The 20246-nt window shown below is 46.3% G+C and overlaps 1 protein-coding gene across 1 annotated transcript; it reads left to right on the forward strand.

Moving 5' to 3' along the window:
- The first annotated feature begins 352 nt into the window (after positions 1–352).
- LOC142040945 (keratin, type II cytoskeletal 4-like) lies at positions 353–6794 on the forward strand. Its single transcript, XM_075049388.1, has 9 exons — positions 353–912; positions 1742–1956; positions 2283–2343; positions 3014–3109; positions 3713–3877; positions 3964–4089; positions 4368–4588; positions 4902–4930; positions 5454–6794. The coding sequence occupies exons 1-9, from the start codon at positions 454–456 to the stop codon at positions 5930–5932; spliced, it is 1851 nt and encodes a 616-aa protein (XP_074905489.1). The 5' UTR covers positions 353–453; the 3' UTR covers positions 5933–6794.
- The last annotated feature ends 13452 nt before the right edge of the window (positions 6795–20246 follow it).

Here is a 20246-nt window from a genome sequence, read left to right on the forward strand (position 1 = left end):
GATTGTGAAATTACCCCCACAAAGTGCAAGTCTGCAAAACATGCCATCATACACAAAAACCCATGAGACACAAAACCCCAAACGACACACTGCAAACAAATCACAAAGAGTTTCTTCAAAAATGTTTGCTAAACTATAATTAGCGTAAGTTAGGGGAACACTTCAAACCGTAATATATTCTAAGCTAACTTGCAAACAGAGCACTTTTAGATTCCTTTTTATTTCCTCAGTAGTTAGTATTTGCTGGGCTGTTTTGCATTTTGAGGAGCATTTATTGCTGCCAGGCAAACCAAACCCTTAAGCGCTTTAAATTAATGTCCTGATCCTATCAAGGCCAGCTCCTCAAATATATATAAGGGGTAGCATCACTGTGTCACTTCAGCGGGATCTCTGTTCCTCTCCTGCAGAAGAGCTTCCCCTAAACTTTCATACTCCACCTTCAAATAAGCCACGATGAGCAGACAGGCGCCTACGGTGAGATCTGTCCTGGGACGAAGAGGCTTCAGTTCAGCTTCGGAGATTTGTGGTCGAAGCTACGCTGCCTCTGCCTGCCAACCTGTCCGATGCGGAGCTGGTGCCTATAGCAGCAGGAGTGTCTGCAACCTGGGTGGAAACAGGAGAATTTCCTACGTGAATGGAGTCTGCGGTACTGGATGTCTTGGAGAGTTCGGCTTTGGAGGTGTAGGCTACGGTAGTGTTGGAGGAAGGGTTGGCCTTTGTGGCCCCAGGGGATATAGTATTGTGAGAGGTTACCCTGATCGCAAAGCTGATGGCATCCAAGGTATCTGCATCGACGAACGGCTCCTGAAGCCCCTCTGTGTTGGGGTCGACCCGCTGGAGCATGAAATACGCTGTCAGGAGAAGGAACAGATCAAGACGCTCAACACTCAATTCGCCTGCTTCATCGACAAGGTGAGTGCAAACCTGCTCTGTACTTGTGCTTCTTTGAGAAAAATAAAACACAACGAAAGCCCTCCAAAACCCCAGTCCAGCTGATGCCATGAATCACTAGGTCCAAGCAAGGGTCCAGATTCCCACAGACCCATGTTGGTTCGGACTGGGATCTTCAGTACTGGGGAAGGGCTCATTTCAGCCACATGCCAGTCCTCGTATTTGCTGGTGTTTGTATCGTGGCCACGGTAGCACTGGACTTTCTTGCAGGTGCATCCTCTCTGGACAGCCTCGGTTCAAGGCTGGATTTCTCCTGGCAGCCTTGTTCTAGCTCAGCTAGAAGTTACAGCCCTGACGGGGTCATCTTTCCGTCCTCCATTAGACCCTTTCCCCCCTTTTGTCTTTAAATATAGTGACTGTTCCAAAAAACATTTCTGAAGGCAAAGGAGGTTAATCTTGATTCAGGCACCTAAACCATAGATATCTGAGTTGTCACCTTAGGATCCCTTCGTAGAAAAAACAGAGACAAACAGGTTCCACCCTCTGGGGACTCAATCTCATCCTAAAATACACGAGAGGCACCGTCCAGAGGAGCCTTATTTCTATTCATTGGTGAGAAAGGCAGATTTAGACATGTGACTTTTAGATTTCTAAATAATTTAGACATGTGACTTTTAGATTTCTAAATAAGGGCAGATAATTTTATGATCATCGTGGCATATCACCTCTCACTTCCTGAAAATCCTATTCCTCCACCTGCAGTTTCACAGTGAGAGCAGACAGTTAAGCCAGATGTTGAATTATTGCGTTCATCTCTTTATTTGAAGAATTGCTATTTTATGGCCTGCAGGTCCGATTCCTGGAGCAGCAGAACAAAGTGCTGGAGACCAAGTGGGGCCTCCTGCAACAGTACGTCCTACCAAAGAAAGGGAAAAACCTTGAACTCTACTTTGAGAATTACATCTGCGACCTGCGGAAGCGCCTGGACTGCTTGCTATGTGAAAAGCAAAAACTGGGCAGCGAAGAATGTGCCACAAGCCAGCTGGTGGAGGAGTTCAAGTGCAAGTAAGGACCTTCAGGTCTCCTCTAGCTCTTGGCATTTCACTTCTCCTCTGGTTCATCTCAGGCAACATCTTCCAGACATGTGGCACATCCCCTTTGGGGATGTCACATTCTTCTGTCTCACTTGCAAACTCTTTGCATTGTTAATGTTGTTGTTCATGAAGAAGCTTCTGATCTTGGGATGGTCTAATGTTTGGTCTCCAGACACTGATCTTACAGTGCCTGATGGCAGTCTCTGAGCAAGCGAAGGTTGTTATTTATACCTGATGGTTAATGTCTGTGTGTCTGATAGCATTGCTTGCCTCAGCCCTTTTCTCCTTTTCCAACAGATATGAAGAGGAAATCAACAGGCGTACAACTGTGGAGAATGAGTTTGTGGCACTCAAAAAGGTGAGAAGCTCAAAATACATGAATCATTATACCTATAATAGTTTTATTTGGTGTAAAGCTTGGTTGAAAAAGTGCATTATTAGGAAATACCTGGCAAAAGCATTAGAACATGCAGAAGGAGGGAGGCCTGTAAAGAGGCACAGGGTTAGAAAAAGAGGCAAATGCAAGTAGAAAGTAAAAATAATGTATCCTCAAAGCTTACATCATCAGCACTACAGAATAGTTTTGTTACCCCAAGCACATTCTTGAAGCATAATGGGAGGGTGCATTTGTGGCAGGGGGACAGAGTGGGAGAGGTCACACCGGAATACCTGGTGTCTAAGACGCTGGTTATTTTCTGACTCTGTCTTCACATACTTTATACTTGGACATCAGAAAAGCAGAAATCATTTGAACAATATTAAAAAATTATGTTTAAATACTCATTAGTCAATTCTGAGTTTGTAGCTAGGTCCTAAGTAATAAATAAACTAATCCCTGTAAGTCACGTTGGAATGGTTTTGTTTTCCTTTAGGAGACACCAGGGCATCTTGACTCACCCTCTCACACCTTTCTGCTCTTGAAATCTTGTTGAAACATGTCTCTGTTTTATTGGCGCTACCTCTGTCTTCTGTGTGTTTCTCCAATGTTTTCAGCGAGATTGGGCTGGAACGTATCTCCTCTCTTTCAGGATGCAGACTGCATCTTTTTGAACAAGGAGGAGCTGGAGGTGAAGGTGGATCTGTTAAGAAGGCAGTTGGAGTTGCTGAAATGTGTGTTTGAGGAGGTGAGTTTCTCTGGTCTGTCCCAGGAGTTTGGTGGTGCTGTCTCATCCTTCAGGTGCTCCAAATTTCTACAGCTTGAAACCCCTCTTTGGCATGTCTCATCCCAAGCCCTGAATACTTGGAAGCATGGAAGTATAAGGTTGATACAATATTAACATGATTATGCTGGAAATAGGGTGGTTCCCCCTTTCTTAATGCAGCTCCAGGTATGAATTGGCTGTGTCCTAACTCTACCCCGGAGAAAAGAGATGCGTCTGTCTAGTTACTCCGGATTGCAGTTGTCTGATTAGAGCTAAAGAAACTCCCAGCTTAATCCTGTCATTAACATCAGTAAAGCAGCCGAAGATGACAGGATACCAAGGGTTAAGTCACTCAAATCCCTTGTCCTTGATGTGGACAGAATTGCTGCAGGTCAGCATGTAGGTCAGCAGCTGACATGTGGCAACTCATCCAGCAGGGAGGATTTTCTGCTGAGCCAACCCGAGGGACATTTCTTGACTTGTTATATCCATCAGCTGAGCAGCGTGGCTCTTTGTCCCAGCCCTTCCTTCACTGTAAAGTCTGAGAATTTCTAACAGCTGACTAAGCCGTTCCCCGACCTGTAGGAACGAGCTCAGGTAGATCGCCAGCTATGCGACACTTCAGTCATCGTGAAAATGGACAACAACCGAGACCTGGACATGGAAAGCATCATCAAGAACGTTGAATGCTGGTACCAAGAAATAGCTCAGAAGAGCAAAGAAGAAGTTGATGCTTTCTACCAAACCAGGGTGAGTAAGAAGCAACCTGGCTGTCTGCCTGGCAACTTAAGAGGCTGCAGGTCAAAACCGATGATTGTCTTGTTTCTTGGTTCCAGTTTCAGGAGCTTCAGGATAAGAGAGGCAAGTATTGCGATGATCTGCAAAACAACAAGTGTGAGATTTCAGAGCTAACCCGGATGATACAGAAGCTGCAGTGTGAACTGGAGAACGTGAAGAAGCAGGTAGGAGAGGCCCAGAGGTGATGTTTCCAGAAAGGGCAATGTCTTGGAGGACAGCTCAGATATGGGGGAAGATGACGCATTGGCCTTTAGTAGTCTTAAGACCTGCCCTAGGCTGTAGTTGGAAAGTGTCTTGTTGAAAAGTGGATAGAGAGAAGGGAAGCTGGAGGTTTTTTTCTCTGCTTGCAATTGGAAGAGCAGATTAACCCAAAACCAGAATGTCCAGGAATTAGGAAATGAAGCCTTGAAGACACGTGCACTGTTATCCTCCCCTCTGACAGGTCTCCTGCCTGCAAACCTCCATTTGTGACGTTGAGCAGCGTGGAGACTGTGCTCTCAAAGATGCCCGGGAGAAGCACGTTGAGCTACAGAATGCCCTCCAGAAGGCCAAGGATGAGCTGGCTTGCATGCTGCGGGATTACCAGGAGCTGCTGAATGTCAAGCTGGCCCTGGATATCGAGATAGCAACATATAAGACTCTACTGGAGGGTGAAGAGAGCAGGTGGGTGACAGAGACCTTGTCCCTTTTCTCCTGTATATCAGAGTCCGGAACGATTCCAGCTCCCAAGTGAATTTTTCAGCTCCAGGATCCTTTCAGGCTCACAGAAACTGGGGCTGGAGAGATGGCTGGAGGCCATACAGGCCACCCTTTTGCCAGCAAAAACAATTCCTGTCCTAGGGATAGTCAGACTTGTTAAAACAAGGGATTAAGTGGGCTGGTTGTACAGCTGGAAGTTATGAGTAACGTCAGGTTTCTAGATGTGCATGCAACTGGTTAAGAGGATAACGTGCATTTCTCTTATCTCCCCTAACAGGATATGTGTGGGGAACCCGGTGAGCGTGTGTAAGTAACCTGAAGATTTACAGCCATGAGGGTTTCTCATTTTAGGAAAGACAGTTTATGGAGTAGCATTATCTGTCTGCCCCAGCCCCCTCTGCTTCTGCCTCCTTTTCCATTTCAGACCAGGCTGATGTTGAAGGTTTAGTCCCAGAAATCTCAAATACCCCTGAATTTCAAAAAATTTGGCTTTTGGATGGAGGGGGAGAAGGTCAAATTCATGACCCTTTTCTACTCTTGGAGGCAACAGTGAGCTGCCCTGGTGAACCTGCCAGGCAATGCACTGATGTGCATTGAACCTGGGAAAGAATATGCCACCAGCCAGATGAGCCGTGTGGGAACTGGGAGAAACTGTGAGGGGACGTGTTGGGACATGGGGGAGGAGTTGGAAGGAGCAGGGGCTCAAATATGTTGGATAAATCTAGAGGAAATCAGGTTTGGTCGGTTCTGTCACTCATGAAGCAACTTGCCTTGTGAGAGTCTTCCAGTTTTCCTCTCTGAATAATTAATCCCATGGGCTGTCTTGCAGCTGTGGTCAGCAGTGGCTACAATATCCCCGATGACTGCGGGATGCTGGCTGCAAACGGGGCTGTGTGTGGCTACGGCTCCCTGGGGAGACGATCCGGACGACACAGCTCCCAGAATGGAGGATTCAGCTCCCGGAGCGCTGGGATCCACCCCAAGAGAGTCATTAGCTCGGTGGCCAAGCAGTGTGTCCCAGAGGTGTATTGCCAAGCCGGAGGGGTCAACTGCAAAAATGGGGGATTCAGTTCCCGGAGCGGGGGGTACCCAGCCCGCACCGTCATCAGCACGGGAAATGGGGGCTTGAATGCTAGGATGGGGCCTTGCCAAGCCGGTGGGGTGGTCAGCTTCGGAAACCAAGGCTGCGTCATCAGGCAGCTGGGGGGCTCTCCGGTTGTCGTTGCAAACAGCCCTGAAGTCGTGGGGTGCAACAACGGCGTGGTGGGGAACTTCGGGGTGGTCAGAGACCCCTGCGTTGTCCCATAGGGGCTGTCAGCCGGGGAGGTGGCGCAGCCAGCCACGTTGGAGAGCAACACCGAGACACGCAGTTCCTAACACTGAGATGATGCAGGATAGTTTCTCTGCCCACTGGTAGCAATATTTGTCACCGAGCCCATTCCCACGTTTATTAGCATCAGATATATACCCCACCAAGTTATGTTTTCAGAGTCCCCAACCCTAAAGACACATCTAGCAAGCTTCTCCAGCAGGTGCTCAACACAGTATTATTTCTCTGAGTTTATACTGGCTAGATTATCACAGCTTTAAGGGTTTGCTTGTTGCGCTGCCTTCGCTGGCTTTTCCCATAATGAGCAGATTCATTAACGATGTTCTTCCTTGCAAGACACAATGTTCTTCCTTACAAGACTTCCTTACAAGACACAAGCCGTTCTTCCAGCTCCTCCCAAAGCATTTCAGAAAAGAGAGTGATGATTTAACTTTCCCAGGAGGCACTGGGAGAACACACCCCTCTCCCCCCCCCGCTTTTTTTTTTTTGTCAAAGAAGAAACCCTGAGCTGCAAAATTAAGCTTAAATTTTAAACAAGGTAATTTCAACTTTCAAAGCACCTGCTAGTTACACTGCAGCCATAGGCTTTTTGTGGAATTTGCTTACAGATGAATACGTAGTACTTTCATTTGCTTCTGCATGTTAGGGGTGGCTAGTTCAAAGCGTGCTGATTTTTAGAAGAGCTCACCCCCCATCCCTACCCCCAAAATGTCAAGGGAAGTTATTGGTGCATAAATCTTCTGAGCTGACATCTTATACTCACATGAACGGAGCTTCTTTCATTGACTGCTCAGACTTCCCAGCTTTCCACTGCGCCTTCAATAAACTGCATTGAAAGTACATGTTTCGTCTCTGCATTTTTCCGTAGATGGTATTTAAAGAAATTACAAAATGGGTGAAGAAGTACCCTTTCTCAGTTTATGGGGGGAAGAAAGAATCAAACATATTTTGATTCCTTTTAGGCAGTTTGGATCACAGTGGCACTTAGATGCCGGGAGAGTCCAATGGTGTTTATTCTATTTTATTTACCTCCTTATATCACACCACCTGTAAGATATTTTATAGCCTAAGTAGCAACTGATGTCAAAGAAACCTCCAAAATAATTCTGAGCACTGTAAGATGTCCTTTATGACAGGTTTGCCATCCTGTAGCTTCATTCACTGCCGCAACCTCAGAACAACGTATTTGTTCAATCCTTCCATGTCACAGCGGTTGAATGAACACAGAAGATCTGAATGAACACAGAAGCCAACGCTGACCTGGGCTCAACAGGCTTGTGATCAGGCCCGTGCACTGCCAGAGTCATACGTATTTCAGACATAAAAACTTTTGCTTCAGTGGTGTTAGGGCTGACAAAGTGTGACATTTATCCCATACGACTTAAAAGGCAAAGAGATATGTTGTGAGATCTCTTGCCCGTAACGGGGTGGGATCGACTTTGTCTCAGTTTTGAAGTCTCCCATGTCGAGCTCAACAAGTGAGCTGGTTGCTGGGGGCTCATTTCGTGGAGAGAAACCAACATTTCCATGGGGTTATTCATCTGACCAAACACAGGTGCCTAATTTAGCATGAAATGCATCAAGCTCTAGACTCTACTGACTGCATCAATTAGATCTCTCCTGGCTCTGCAGGCAGCCTCGGGCAGGGGTATTAGCGCAAATAGAGACATCACCATGCGAGACGCCTGCATGTACTCAGACGAATACACCCTGCCTGTCATCCGCTGGATTCGCAGACGTTATTACCAGAGTGAATGTCTTCCTGTCTCCAGCACATGAAGTATTACAGGTCACACGGCACCACTCATCTCCCCGCTCTCACAGGGCAAAATTCTAATTGCAACCTAAGAAAAAAAGTGAATATTAAAGACTGATGCAAGGAAGAAGATAAGCACCTCTGGGGAAGGGCATGAGATGTCATTTCTATGCTGAGAGTAGAAACTGTTTCATCTAACTTTGACCATCTGCGTGTCAGAGACTGGTTAGGTGAGGTGGACAGTCCTCCACCTGAGCCCCTCTCTCAAACGAGAAAACCCAGTTCAGCAGTTTATATATCTTGTAAGTGGCTACAATTAGATAAGATGGAGCCCACCTAGGTGGGTAACGTTGTATCTGAGCTTAATGCACTCACCGCTTGCAGGTGTCATTTGGAAAGGCGGCAAGCCCAGTCCTTAGAGACCCTGCTGAGATATTAGGTGGCTCCAGTTAATTGCCTGAATGTCGCCAGATCCCTGCGCAGTTTCGAGATATCACTGTGGGCCACGGCCAGGCGGTGCGCGCAGGACGGCTCTCCGGGAACCGCTGTGGCTCCAAGTTTGGGTCTTCCTTGTGGCTATGAGGAGGCATGGCCGTCCCTTCTCAATCCATAGCCAGAACAACTCGGCTTGGCTTTGTTTCAGAGGCCACGTTTTGCTGTTGCTAAAAAAGATGGTTGCTTGAGAAAGAGGAGGTGGAGAAAGTCACAGCTTTGTGACATGACCTGGGGTTAGTCCTCACCAGCTGCTGGTGGTTGACTCCACCAGTTGGTCTTGCCCTTGCTCGCTCTCCCTCCATGGTCCGTAGAAACAGGAACTGGCTTTGCATGATGTTCCCAGCCTCGGAGGGGTGAAAGCCCAGCAAGCCCCAGGTTTTCCAGAGCTTTCCCCTCCTGACCATTAAAGTCAGGACCAAGGTGTCCCCGTGTAAGAGAAGACACAAGCCTGGGCTGTCAGTGGTGGTGCCTCATTCTCTTGCTTCGGGGGTGAACTGCAGACAGGAGTCTAAAATAGCTTCCTGACATTAGCAAGGGTGACTTCTCCCATCCCAACCGAGGAAGCAGTAGGCGACTGCCTAATTTCAGTGGGAGAATAATTATCTTTTAGTGGACTGAATAATAGAGAGAAGAAAGGAAGATGATACTACCTCTTCCAAAACAAGGGCAGCTGCTTTCCTCCTCATGTTTGAGCCAACACCCAAATATTCTTAGCTATAATTTTAGCAAACCAAAGAGGAAAATGAAGGCTGCATTTATTTTTTCTCTATAGCTACAGCTGAATGGGCTAGCGCTTAAGATTTTGTCACAGTAGCAAAAGGAAAAGGTTCATCTCAAATGGTTTTCAAACTATTCATTAAAGCTTATATGACAAGATCAGGAACATTTCCTGGTAAGTGATTGCTATTTTTCCTTCCCACTTTTTTTATTTTTAAATCTTGAGGATTGTTTTGATTATTTTTTTGCTCTTCTTTCTAATAAAAATTATCTTAAACAAACAATTGTTTTAAGTTGGGGAACTGGATTTTCTGTCAGTTAAAAGTAACCAGAGAAAACTGTTTGATAATTGAGAAATGTTTCCATTCAGTTCTTTCAGTAAAAAATATTAATAATTTTAAAATACCATTCCAGTAATTTTATTCTATGGGATGTTTTGGTTTTGATGTTTTGCCTGACCAATATAAGCACTCCAAGCCAAAGCCTATGACAGTCAAGGAGATGAAGAAGAAAGTGGGAAGAAGCAAAGCCATCTAGACGAAGTGCATGGTCCAGGTCTCCTCCATCATCCATGGAGCCAGATGGGCAACTCAGAGGGTTTTCCCCCTCCAAAAACTAAGCATGTCTTGGGTGTGTTGCAGAAAGAGCAACAGGGAATGACTCTACTCCTGTGGGAATGAAGACAGGGATGACTCTACTCCTGTGTCGGGCAACCTCCTGCAAATATGTCACCACCCTTTGTAACCAGCATTTTCCATTTCAGCAACCCTGTCCAGGGTGGAATGCTTCTGCCATAAATTTGTCTTCAAAAAAGACAGCCTTATCACACTGACCCACTCATTCTGAACTTAATTTATAGACTAGAAAGGGCAACTCACCTTCTCATAAAGCATCTCTCTGCACTAAATACACCAAGACAAGGATGTGGGAAGAGGAGGAAGAGGTGGGACTCTTACAGGAACAGAGAGAAAGTAATCTCCAAGAAAGTCATCTCCACAGCATGTCCCTGCAGTACGAGGCAGAAGAGAAGGCACAGACGCAGCAATCAACTGAAAGAACACACTTTACAGTAAATATTTGAACTGGTAATTAACCTGAGTGCAATACATTAAACAAGGAAATACTCTTTGAGCCAAGATTGTCATTTAAGCTTTTTCACTTGCTCATTATTCTGTGTGTGTGTGTGTGATAGTTACTACAATGTTTTTTTCATGTCAAAAGCAGATACCAATTACCAAACAAACCCACGCAGGTTCTAAAGACATTAATCTCATCCAGCCATGCCCAACGCAAGGGATATTTTCAAAGTCTGCCACTAGACGGGCTCTTTCCCTTCCTGCTCTGCCCATTTCTTCTCTCCCTACCTGGAACGAGCTAAAGATGCTAGACCTCTGCGGTCTAGCATTGGACGATGGGTCTTTGGAGACTTTTTAGCTCAGAAGCAGCAGAAAAGGCAGAAGCAAATTCATCCAACCTTTGAATCAGTAGCAACAGCAAGAAATTTGAGCAGCTTTGCTGAAACAAGAACCCTCTTTGGTCTCTGTGCATGTCTATGGAGTCCTTTGTCGTGGACCACCCGCAGGATGCAGCGAGGGTGGTACAAGATGTGGACGTACGTACCGTAGTTTTGGCTTTAAAGATCTCAGAGATTGCAGGGACCCCGGTGAGTGCAGAAGGTTTGGAGTTTATAGCCGCAGAAGAGGTTGCATGATGAATCATCGTGGTGGTGAGCCTGGTCCCACTCATTCTGCAAGCAGTGAAAACAGCCAAAGTATCAGCAGAGATGAAAGGTCCCAGCGATGGTACAGCTATGGGGCTGAATCATCTGGGACTATGAAATACACAGATAAGGAAATCTCAGGAGAAAATCTGCCTGCTTTGCCAATAAGGTAGGAGCAGAAATTTTGCTTTATTCTGCAGTGATTTCCTTTACAGAGCCAAACTGGAAAGTCCCCAGCCACACCAGAAAGATATGGTTTGGAATACCCCACTTAAAAAAAAAATAAAAATCCACGTGTGTAATTTCAGCTTTTTATCCTAGGTGTTAAAAAAAAAGTTTAAATAGCTCAGAATTTCCTGGAGGACAGAAGTTGCATTTTTGTGGCCTGATGAAGCAGACGTAGATTTATTACATTTTTTTACCATTGCTCAGGGAATCATCATCAGGGATCATTTGCCTTTTTTTTTTTTTTCCTTCAGCTATCCAATTTTCAAGCTATGTATCCAGCTCCCAGAAAGCACAGTGGTTTTATTTCCCCTTTCTGACCCCTGAACCAAATGAGATGGTGTCTAACTCTCCTCCCGATACGTTGCTTTCTGTTCTTTAATAAACGTGCCATTTACTATAATTTTTACCATATTATTATCACTCCCAGCACACAGAGGAGGCACCCGAGTGGGGTGTCTCGTGGCTGCACGGATGGGAAATTCGAGGCCATATTTTCAGGCCTGCATCTGCAGCCTGAGGAAGCGGATAGACAATTTGCACGGCAGGTGGGAACAAACGATACCCAAAGAGGCTGCCACAAAGCAGATTGTGGATAAATACAGGTAAGAAATTAGCCAGTAATTAGTTCCTCCCGTGAACACTCATTCCTTGCAGCCAGACGGCTCCACAATCCACATTATATTCAGAAGTAAGTTGTTTCTTGTGATGTGGTCAATATTACTAACGGGAGGGAGGGGGAAGGTTTTAGTCAGAGGCCTCGCTTGAAAAGGGACGGATCTCAGGGTAGGAGAAAGATATTCTGGGCTTGTGGTCCAGGCTCAGTGTGTGGGTGGAGGATTCTCCACCTCCTTGGGTACAAGCAATATAGGATTATGCTGGATTTTTCTCACCTCTGCTTAATACAACTTCTTTCCTTTTAAGGTGATTTTAATGGAAACCTCGGTTTTCTTTAGATGCTTCAACTCAGCTGTACTAGAACAAAGGGAACGTTGGACCTTTCTGTTTGGTTGCCAAACCAAACATCTGGGTAAATTCTGATCTGGCTGTCCCTAAGCATTTTTGGGGGTTCAAGGTTTCTCTTCTACATCAATGAAACCTTTTCAGGAGGTCTGCTCTTCTCAAAACACAGGCCAGCAGATTTGACTTTCCTTCTCCACTTTTTCTAGGCTTGCGTCATTGAGGTGGCTCGAGGAAACTCCTAACCGCAGACAACATGATCCGCAAGTCTGCTTAGAAGAAATGAAGGGAACCCAAACCCAAACCAGCCATGCAAACCAACTGGCTAGTTGAGCGTGAACTGCTCGGCGTCTGCATGCGGCTGGTCCTGCGTCGGCTCCCGAGGAGCTGGACGGCGCACACCGTGCCACGACAGAGCCGTGGGGCAGGGCGGGTTCCTTGAGGCAGGAGCTGGAATTGCTGAGATGTGTGTTTGAAGAGGTAGCAATTCCTCCCTTTCTGTCCGCAGGGAAATGCAGGTTATGGTTTTTTTTCCTGGAAACACCCTCATCTTTAGCACAGCCCAGTTTAGCGTAGACAGAGTTGGGTTTCGGAGCTGGACTGTCTACTTATCCAACATATTCACTAATAGGGCTTATGTGCTAGTTGCATATGGGAACAAAAATCCCACTGATATTCTTCAGGGTTCATGTGTTACCTGCACGGGGAATCCTCTGTCTATACCCAATGCTTGTTGGCCATGCTCCAGTTCAGTAGGTGGATTTATCCTTTTTCAGGATTAAAGGAGGCTCGGTATATTCCTCAGTGATGAATCACTCCAGGTCAGATTGTAGCTGCAGGATGAAGACTCACATTATACAATTAGTTCTGCATTTCCCCAAAAGTGATGCAAATGAGGGGGAATCACTTTGGACTGCAGCTTTTTGCAACCTTTAGGCACAAGCTTTGCAACGCCTCCATCGCTGTGAAAATGGACAACCGACAGGACTCAGGCACCATCAGAAACCCCAGCACTGAACGAAGCTCAGAGCAGACATCGAAGCTTTCTACCATAAATGAAGGACCCATCAGCTACTGAATACCATTGCACAAGAGCAACTGCCATCTCTGGAGGAGCCCAGATGTTGACCTAGAGTAGTGTATTAAACAGGACCTCTGCCAGCTTTCTTGAAACGGGCTATTTTGTACAACAGAAGTTATATTAACAGTGTTGTTTTATGTGAAGAAAGCAGGCAGGTGGAATGGTAAAGCATAAAAAGCTCTTACATTTTAAGTTGCTCTTTCAGTTCTGGCGTCAAGGAAAGAGGATTCAGTGTAACTGAAAAACAGGGTCTGAACACTCAGCATCCAAGACCTGGCTTTGGAGATGAGACCATGATCTTGCCCTGCAGTGCTCTGCTTGTGACAGTGATGAAGGGTTTGGGTGGGAAGGAGGTGCTAAACCTCTGCAGAGCAACTGGCAATTATGCCAAACCTAGTAGCAATCATATAAGCAACTGGTTCTCTTTATCATATACTCTTGGAGTAACTTGAAAGAAGTCTCTCAAAGGGGGTATGACGTTTTGGGGACAGTGCGCCTTTGGTGTTTGTCAGTCCTTAATTGAAATGAGGACAATGAAGCCACAGTTGTCATGCTCAGTAATTAAAGGGAAAGTAAAGCCACCCGTCTGTCCTTTGACAAGTAGCCTGTCTGCAGACGGATATTTGTGATGCTGAGCAGCGTGGTGATGGTGTTTGCAAAAATGCCTGGGAGAAAAAAAACATGAAATACTCTCTACGTTAAGCCAAGGAGGAGCTGGAAGGCCATGTGTGCAATTATTAGGATGTCTTGAACAGCAAGCTGTCTTTAGGTCATTGAGATTTCCACATGCAAGCCATTTCTGGATGGAGAACAAGAGAGGCAGGTGCTTAACACTCCCTGGTATCACACGCAGCACCCAGCAGGCAGATTACCCCATAGGATATTCAAGGAGAAAAAGCAACCACATAATAACAAGAACAAAGAGACTAACAAGGCAAAACACTGATGTGTGGATGTTGCTTCAAGAAATTACACTGGAGTTCCCCCAATGAATCTCCTCAGCGTGTGCATCCCCACTGAGCGGAAGAGGAAGATGGGTGCCTGATTCACTGGGGATCACCAGGGTGCAGAGTTAAGAGTAGCTGTTAAATGAAATTGTGAATTTCTAAGCTCCCACTCAGTGGAGTTTCTTCTGTAAGTTGCAGATTTGCCTAATGATGTATCTCCTTTTATCCTCCCGCAGAGCATGGCCAGGGAGTCCTGTTGGCACAGCTATGAAAAATGTATGATTCACAGGAAGATTTTCTGTTTTCCATTTCTCTGTGCTGTTTCTGGCTTTCTCTTCCAGTTACTGAGCGCTGGGTTTTCTTGCAGCCCGGGTTCCCAAGTCCAGTGCAATGGACGGTGATAGTGTCCCAGCTGGATTTCAAACTCAGTATGGGCGCATCTCTGGCCATGAAAGAAAGAGTTTCCTAAAAGAGGAGATTTAGGTCAAGAAGTGAAGGAACACACCCCAGAAACCCAGTGAAATCAAAGCATGACTTTGCATCTCTGAAGGCACAGTCATCTTGCACGCTGGAGGACATAGCTGCGGCAGGGAAGAGTTTAGCTTTGGGAGGAGGGATTACCAGTCCAGAGGTATAATCATTACTGTTGCTTGCCTTTATCTCCCTGAATGTGTGGTTTGCTAGCAATTCAGAGAGTTAATCTCTGGAAACGGAGGTTACAACCCTGTAGGCTTGCTGAGCTGTGGAAATGAAGACTGTGGTGCCCGGTGTTTCAGCTGGCTGCTCTCCAGGGCAGATAGCACTGGGGCTTCAGGTAACTTTGGAGAAGGTGTTTCTCAGTATCAGGGCTGTGATGAATAGAAGTTGGTTGCAAATTCCTCTAGGACAAATTCTGCTCTTTATCTCTAGTTAAGCCAGTGGAGACAACCATCATACAGAGCTTATGCACCAAGCTGCCACCTCTGGAGTGACACATGGCGAGTTTTTTGCCTGTTGGTGGCAAAATGAATCACAAAAGTGACTCCAACCATTCATTAGAGATAATAGGTATGTCCTCTAGGAGCTATACCTTCCAGAGGTATAATCTCCTCAATCTGAGTGTCCATCTGGAAAGCTTAATGAATAGGTGCTCATAAACACAGCATTGTTATTTCTCCTGGTTCATATTTGTCCTTCTATTTTGCTGAGGCTGGTAGCTGTGTACAGATACCACCTCTGCTTTTGGATCATGCTCCCATGGCCCTGCAAAGCGTGACTCCTTGGCTCTAGCTTCTCCTGCACTAGTGACTTTAGAAAACAATCTTTTGCTTGATGATACCAAGCTCTCTCATTGACTATTCATGGAGCCCATGCCTCTAGCTTCAAACTGGTAACTAGTTTTTAGGTAGCTGAATTCAGGTAAGAGGACTCCCATGCTAGAATTGGTTTTATTCTTTTATGTTATCTTACCCGCCAAGTCATTTTTAGGAGGCCAGTAATAGAGTTTGCTCTCTACTGAACATGCCTCCTTGTCCCTCTCTGCAGAGTGATACTTGTTAATTCAACAGGGCACACAGAGATCATATTGCTGATAGAAGTTCTGTGTTCTCTGCTCTGCTGCCAATAAACTGCACGCGATGTTTGCCCATCGTCTCTACTTCACTTTTTTTAAGAAACCTCTTTATAAGTTTGCAAAATTAACTCTATTACATTAACCACACATACTGAACAGCTACTTTCTATGGTCATTATTATATATACTCATGTGCACACACAGACATAGGTTTACAGACCTATCGATGGGAACTAGTTGAAATTCAGTGGCTGAATTTCCCTCCTCCCACACTCTCCCCTTTCACTCAGCTGCTGGAGGGCATCTCTGGAGTCCCTGGTTGGCTTAGTGCATGAAGGAACATGCTTTCTGGTTAAAAAAGTCTGTATCATAGAAGAGAAGAGACGACTGTCCCATGAAACAGTTCAGCAGTATTGCCAACCTCAAAAGCTGATGTGGTTCTCATGGCTGCTTTTTAACAAGGGTTGCCCACCTTTCCCCTGAAAAACACTTTCAGTGCAAACCTTGTGCCCTTGGCATGCGGTTGCTCTCCCTCTGCAGCGGCAATTCCCAATGCTTAGTCCTGGCTGTTGTGCTTTCATCATGACACTGCCATACCAATTCCACCCCATTACTCACTGCCCTAATAGTCCATCGGGCCCCGAGTGTTAGCACAAAGTTGGTCAGATGATGCAAAAGTGCCTTACAAATTCCTATGCAAAAGAGGAACGTTACAAAGGAAGGTGGCGGACACCCATGGTGTTTGGTATGAAACCTATTTGTCTCTTGCAAAATAAGACAGTAAATAAGAACTGTGAAGGAGAGCTTCTTGGCTTAGGTCACCTGGTAACACCATCGGAGTTTTTAAACGCAGATTTAAAAAAATCCAAACAGGCTGCCTTGTGCTGCTGCTGGCGTGCTGCCTACTGTAGTCAAACATCCAGAAGTCACAGAAGCTCTGTCTGAAAGGTGCATGCAGCTCTGCATCCAACACCCAGGTTTTTCATTACACGAATAAAGAACTGCCCAGAATATGACAAAGTTGCCCTGAATGAAGCACCTGGATTTGCCGTCAGGGCACCAAGCGTGGCCAGTGCATCACAGCACACGCAGGCAGGGCAGACATCCAGCTCTGCCTAGTAGGTAGCTCTCCACGTTCCTTGCATGAGACATTGCCTTTGGGAGCAATACTCTCTTCTGCTTAGCTTACTGCCATAATACCCCAACATCTTCTCATCAATACTGGTGACGTGACCAACATTGGTCACCCACAGCTCATTTTTGTCCAGCAGAAAGACTGCGGAAGGAAGGTAAAGGTTTTGGCAAGGTCTTATCTGGCAGCACTGCAAATGCAGATGGTGCATATGGGCAGTGACCACTGATGCTCCAGGAACGGCTTGGAAGGAACCTCAGGAATTAGCTTGTCCATCTTTTTGCCCCAAAGCAGCATAAGTGGCCAGGGACAAGCCAGGCTGAGGGTGAAGAGCTACTGTGGAGCAAGGTTACTGGGAGGAAAGCAAGGTGCCCAGTGGCGATGGAAGGAGCCCAGACCATCATCTCTACCCTGGTCCCCACAAATCCACCATCTGCTTTGATGTGGGAGCAGAATCAAGCTGCAGTTAAGAGACCGGGAACAGCCACCTTTGGAGGGCTGGACCCGTGAAACCAGAGGGAGATGTCCCAGGGGCCTCATTAGCCATTTTAATGGGCACTGCACGGTCCCTTTCACAAGGAGCCACAAAAACTGCCCAGCCTGCAGGGAGGGAGAGCATCAGCATGGCCAAGCCCTGCCAACCCCGTTTTCTCAGGAGAGGGTCTTAAAAAATGGTTTTCTCACTGGGAGAAGGCAGACTTGGATGGCTGGGTTGTTACAGCTGGAATCATAACAGGAGGCTGGAAAAACCCCATGGCTCTCCCTAGCTGCACAGATGGCTTAACAGGTCCCAATTGAGTAAGGTGCTTAAGCAGAATTAATTTATTCTAATGCATCTGGGTACACATAAATCTCAAAGGCATAAGTCTCATGGAAGCCACCACCATTCTAGGCATATTTAGGGCCAAGGACCTCAGGGCTTTCCGCAGTAAATCTGGGTATAAGCTGCTGCTTTAAAGCTTTGCTGAACCCCGTCAGCCTGAAAACAGTGGTTTCGTCTCTTCCTTGTAAAGAGGAACGTTGGTCCCTTTCTACAGCCTTTCAAACACTATCTGACCTGCAATCAGCCAGGACAAAGCATGGAGCCATGAAGAAGGTCTCTATGAAGAAGGCATTTGCGTCTGACTTGAGCCAGTGCTGTGCATGTGTGAGTCCGACGAAATAAAAGCCATGGCAATCCTTCTTTTCAGAAGACCAAATCGCACCAGAGTGCTTTCTCCTTTGAAGCTGATGTAACCAGTGCTCAGGGCTTCCACCATGTGACTGCGAACCAGCTTTGTGAAAGCTCAGCAGATGGAAACCACAAGCGCTGCCCTGAACCATCTCGCTCTGATGTGCAAGGCTGGGCACCTTGGAAGAAGCCACTTCTTAGGGCTGTGAGGAGGAGCCAAAGGTTGAAGCGCAGGTTTGTTGCTTTCAATCCACGGGGAAACAGCCTGGCGGCACGTCATACGGAAGAAGGGATCTCAGGGCTCGCAGCTGGTGGAGCAACGTGGATGGTTGTAACGTGAGCGGCATTTTTCCCTGCCTTCCAACAAGACTGGGGGCTTGGAGGGTCTAGAGCCCTCAAATGGTGTATGTGTCACCCACCTGGCACCAGGCACTCTACGGTGGGTGGCCAAGCAGAGGTAGGGAGGATTAGCAGGGACCTGATCCGAACCACATCCAGATTTCTCACAGCTGGAAAAACCGGCAAGTTGCTACCCTCAAGGATAAAGGGCTGAGTCTTTCTTGCCACGAAAAGGAGCTGGAGCCTCTCTGTGTGCTCGTGCTGGATAGCAGAGCTCGGAGCAGTGGCTGCTCCTGGTCACTGTCCCTGATCCCTCGTCTCTGCCCCACCACGGCTGCACCAAGCCAGCGTGCAGGGTCGAAAGCAGGACTGCAGCCACTTGTGCTGGTAATCTGACAGCCTGGCTTCTCCCTGTTTTTTCAGCTTGCCCACGGTTATGTCCACCTAAAAGAGCTCATGAAGGTCCTCTTGTACGGACCTACCTAAAGGCTAAGTGATGCTTTGGCTCATCCATGAATGCCCTGATCCCAGGGAGTGCCCCAGGTTTGGCTTCAGACCACACACCCAGTTGTCCTCTACAATGCTCGCACCAACACTTCAGCACAAAATAAAATAAATTTCCAAAATATTTCCCCATTTCACGTACTAGCAAGAGGTCTCAGTGCTTGGATTACCTCGGGCAGAGTGACATGAAGGATGCAGTGCCCAAAAGCTCACCTGTTTTCTCCAACTATCTCAATCTCACAAATGAAAGTACATCTCATTGCAAGACACGCACCCTAATATACTCAGAGCGATGCAGCTACAATGGAACTACTGCGTGATTATAATTGCATATAGTATTTTATAGTTCATTTCAACTCATTATGAGACCTATAAAAAAAAAAAAGGAAGGTCTTTACCTGGAGAGACTCCACAAGTATTCTAAATAATCCTAATTCCTTTGCATTATTTTTAATTCAAGACAACCTATTTCAAGTTTACAATAGCACTGACTAGGAATCCTCCCAGAACCAGTTAATTTTCCCCCGGCAAAGATGCAAAGACTTCTTAGGGCAAGCTATGCAATCACTTGTGATTCTGTGATTAGACCCCTTTGTTAAGGCAAAAAAGGAACTTTATTTGTTTCCAAGGAAATTCAAAAATCTTTTTAAGAATTTTAATTAAGATGGTATGGTACCTTCTCATTAACAGATATTACTAGAATAATTTAACGTCAAATAGGTGTGTCACAGGAATACGAGGAAAAAAGTTCACTCTGGCTAACATTTCTCAACCTGTCTGTAACACTTTGCTTCACTTCTTTGTTGCATCTCCAGCTATCGTTTGCGTGAATTTGCCGTGTGTGCCGGTCACATCACACCCAGATACTAAACACAATCCTCGCCTTCCCTAGGCACATAATTCCGCAACAAATGGCTGTCTGCAGCAGAGCATTTCCCAGAAATGCCTTATCTTCAATTCTGTATATTCTAAGGGGCCCAGCTGGACCAGTGCCTCGACTCCATGTGCATGAACCCCCAATTTGCCAGAGCATCCATCCCATGACTGAATTCGTCCTCGGCACCACCTCGCGTAGTTCATGCTCCACTGATACGGAAACCACCAACCCCAACCTGCTCCGCTTACCAGCACGCGAGCCGGCGAACACGGCTACCACCAAATTGCCTACGAGAGCTCTAGCCGTACCCATGAAAGGAAGAAATGAATGCTTACGAGAATGCTCCCGACAACGTCGGTGCTGTGCTTTGACAGATACGCCTTCCTTCTCCCCTATCGCCACCGGTCATTGCTCAAGAGCCAGCCCTGAGCTGGCGAGAGACCCTGGAAGAGGCGGCATCGCCACGACATTTTGCAGGAGGTCCTGAAACATAATTAAACGCTGTGGTGAAACCGAACCGTAAACAAGCCATGAATAAAAACCCCTTGAATTATTTTGCTAAACTATAATTACACAATAAGGAAGCAGATTAATTAAGTAAAATATAAGTCCTGAAACTGAAGCTTGCAAGCAAAGCAGTTTATTTTAATTTCCACATTATTTCGTATGAGATAGAAGTGTTTGCTGTGGGTTTAAAATGTTGGAAGCCATTCCTTGCTGCCAGGCAGACCAAACCCAGTGGATAAATTAAATTTTTGCATCTCAGGCACCTCCTGAAAGGTATATAAGAGGAAGGGCTCTGCCTCAGAGAAGCCA

Source organism: Buteo buteo, chromosome 17, assembly GCF_964188355.1.
Source record: "Buteo buteo chromosome 17, bButBut1.hap1.1, whole genome shotgun sequence".
In the NCBI taxonomy this organism is placed as follows: Eukaryota; Metazoa; Chordata; class Aves; order Accipitriformes; family Accipitridae; genus Buteo; species Buteo buteo.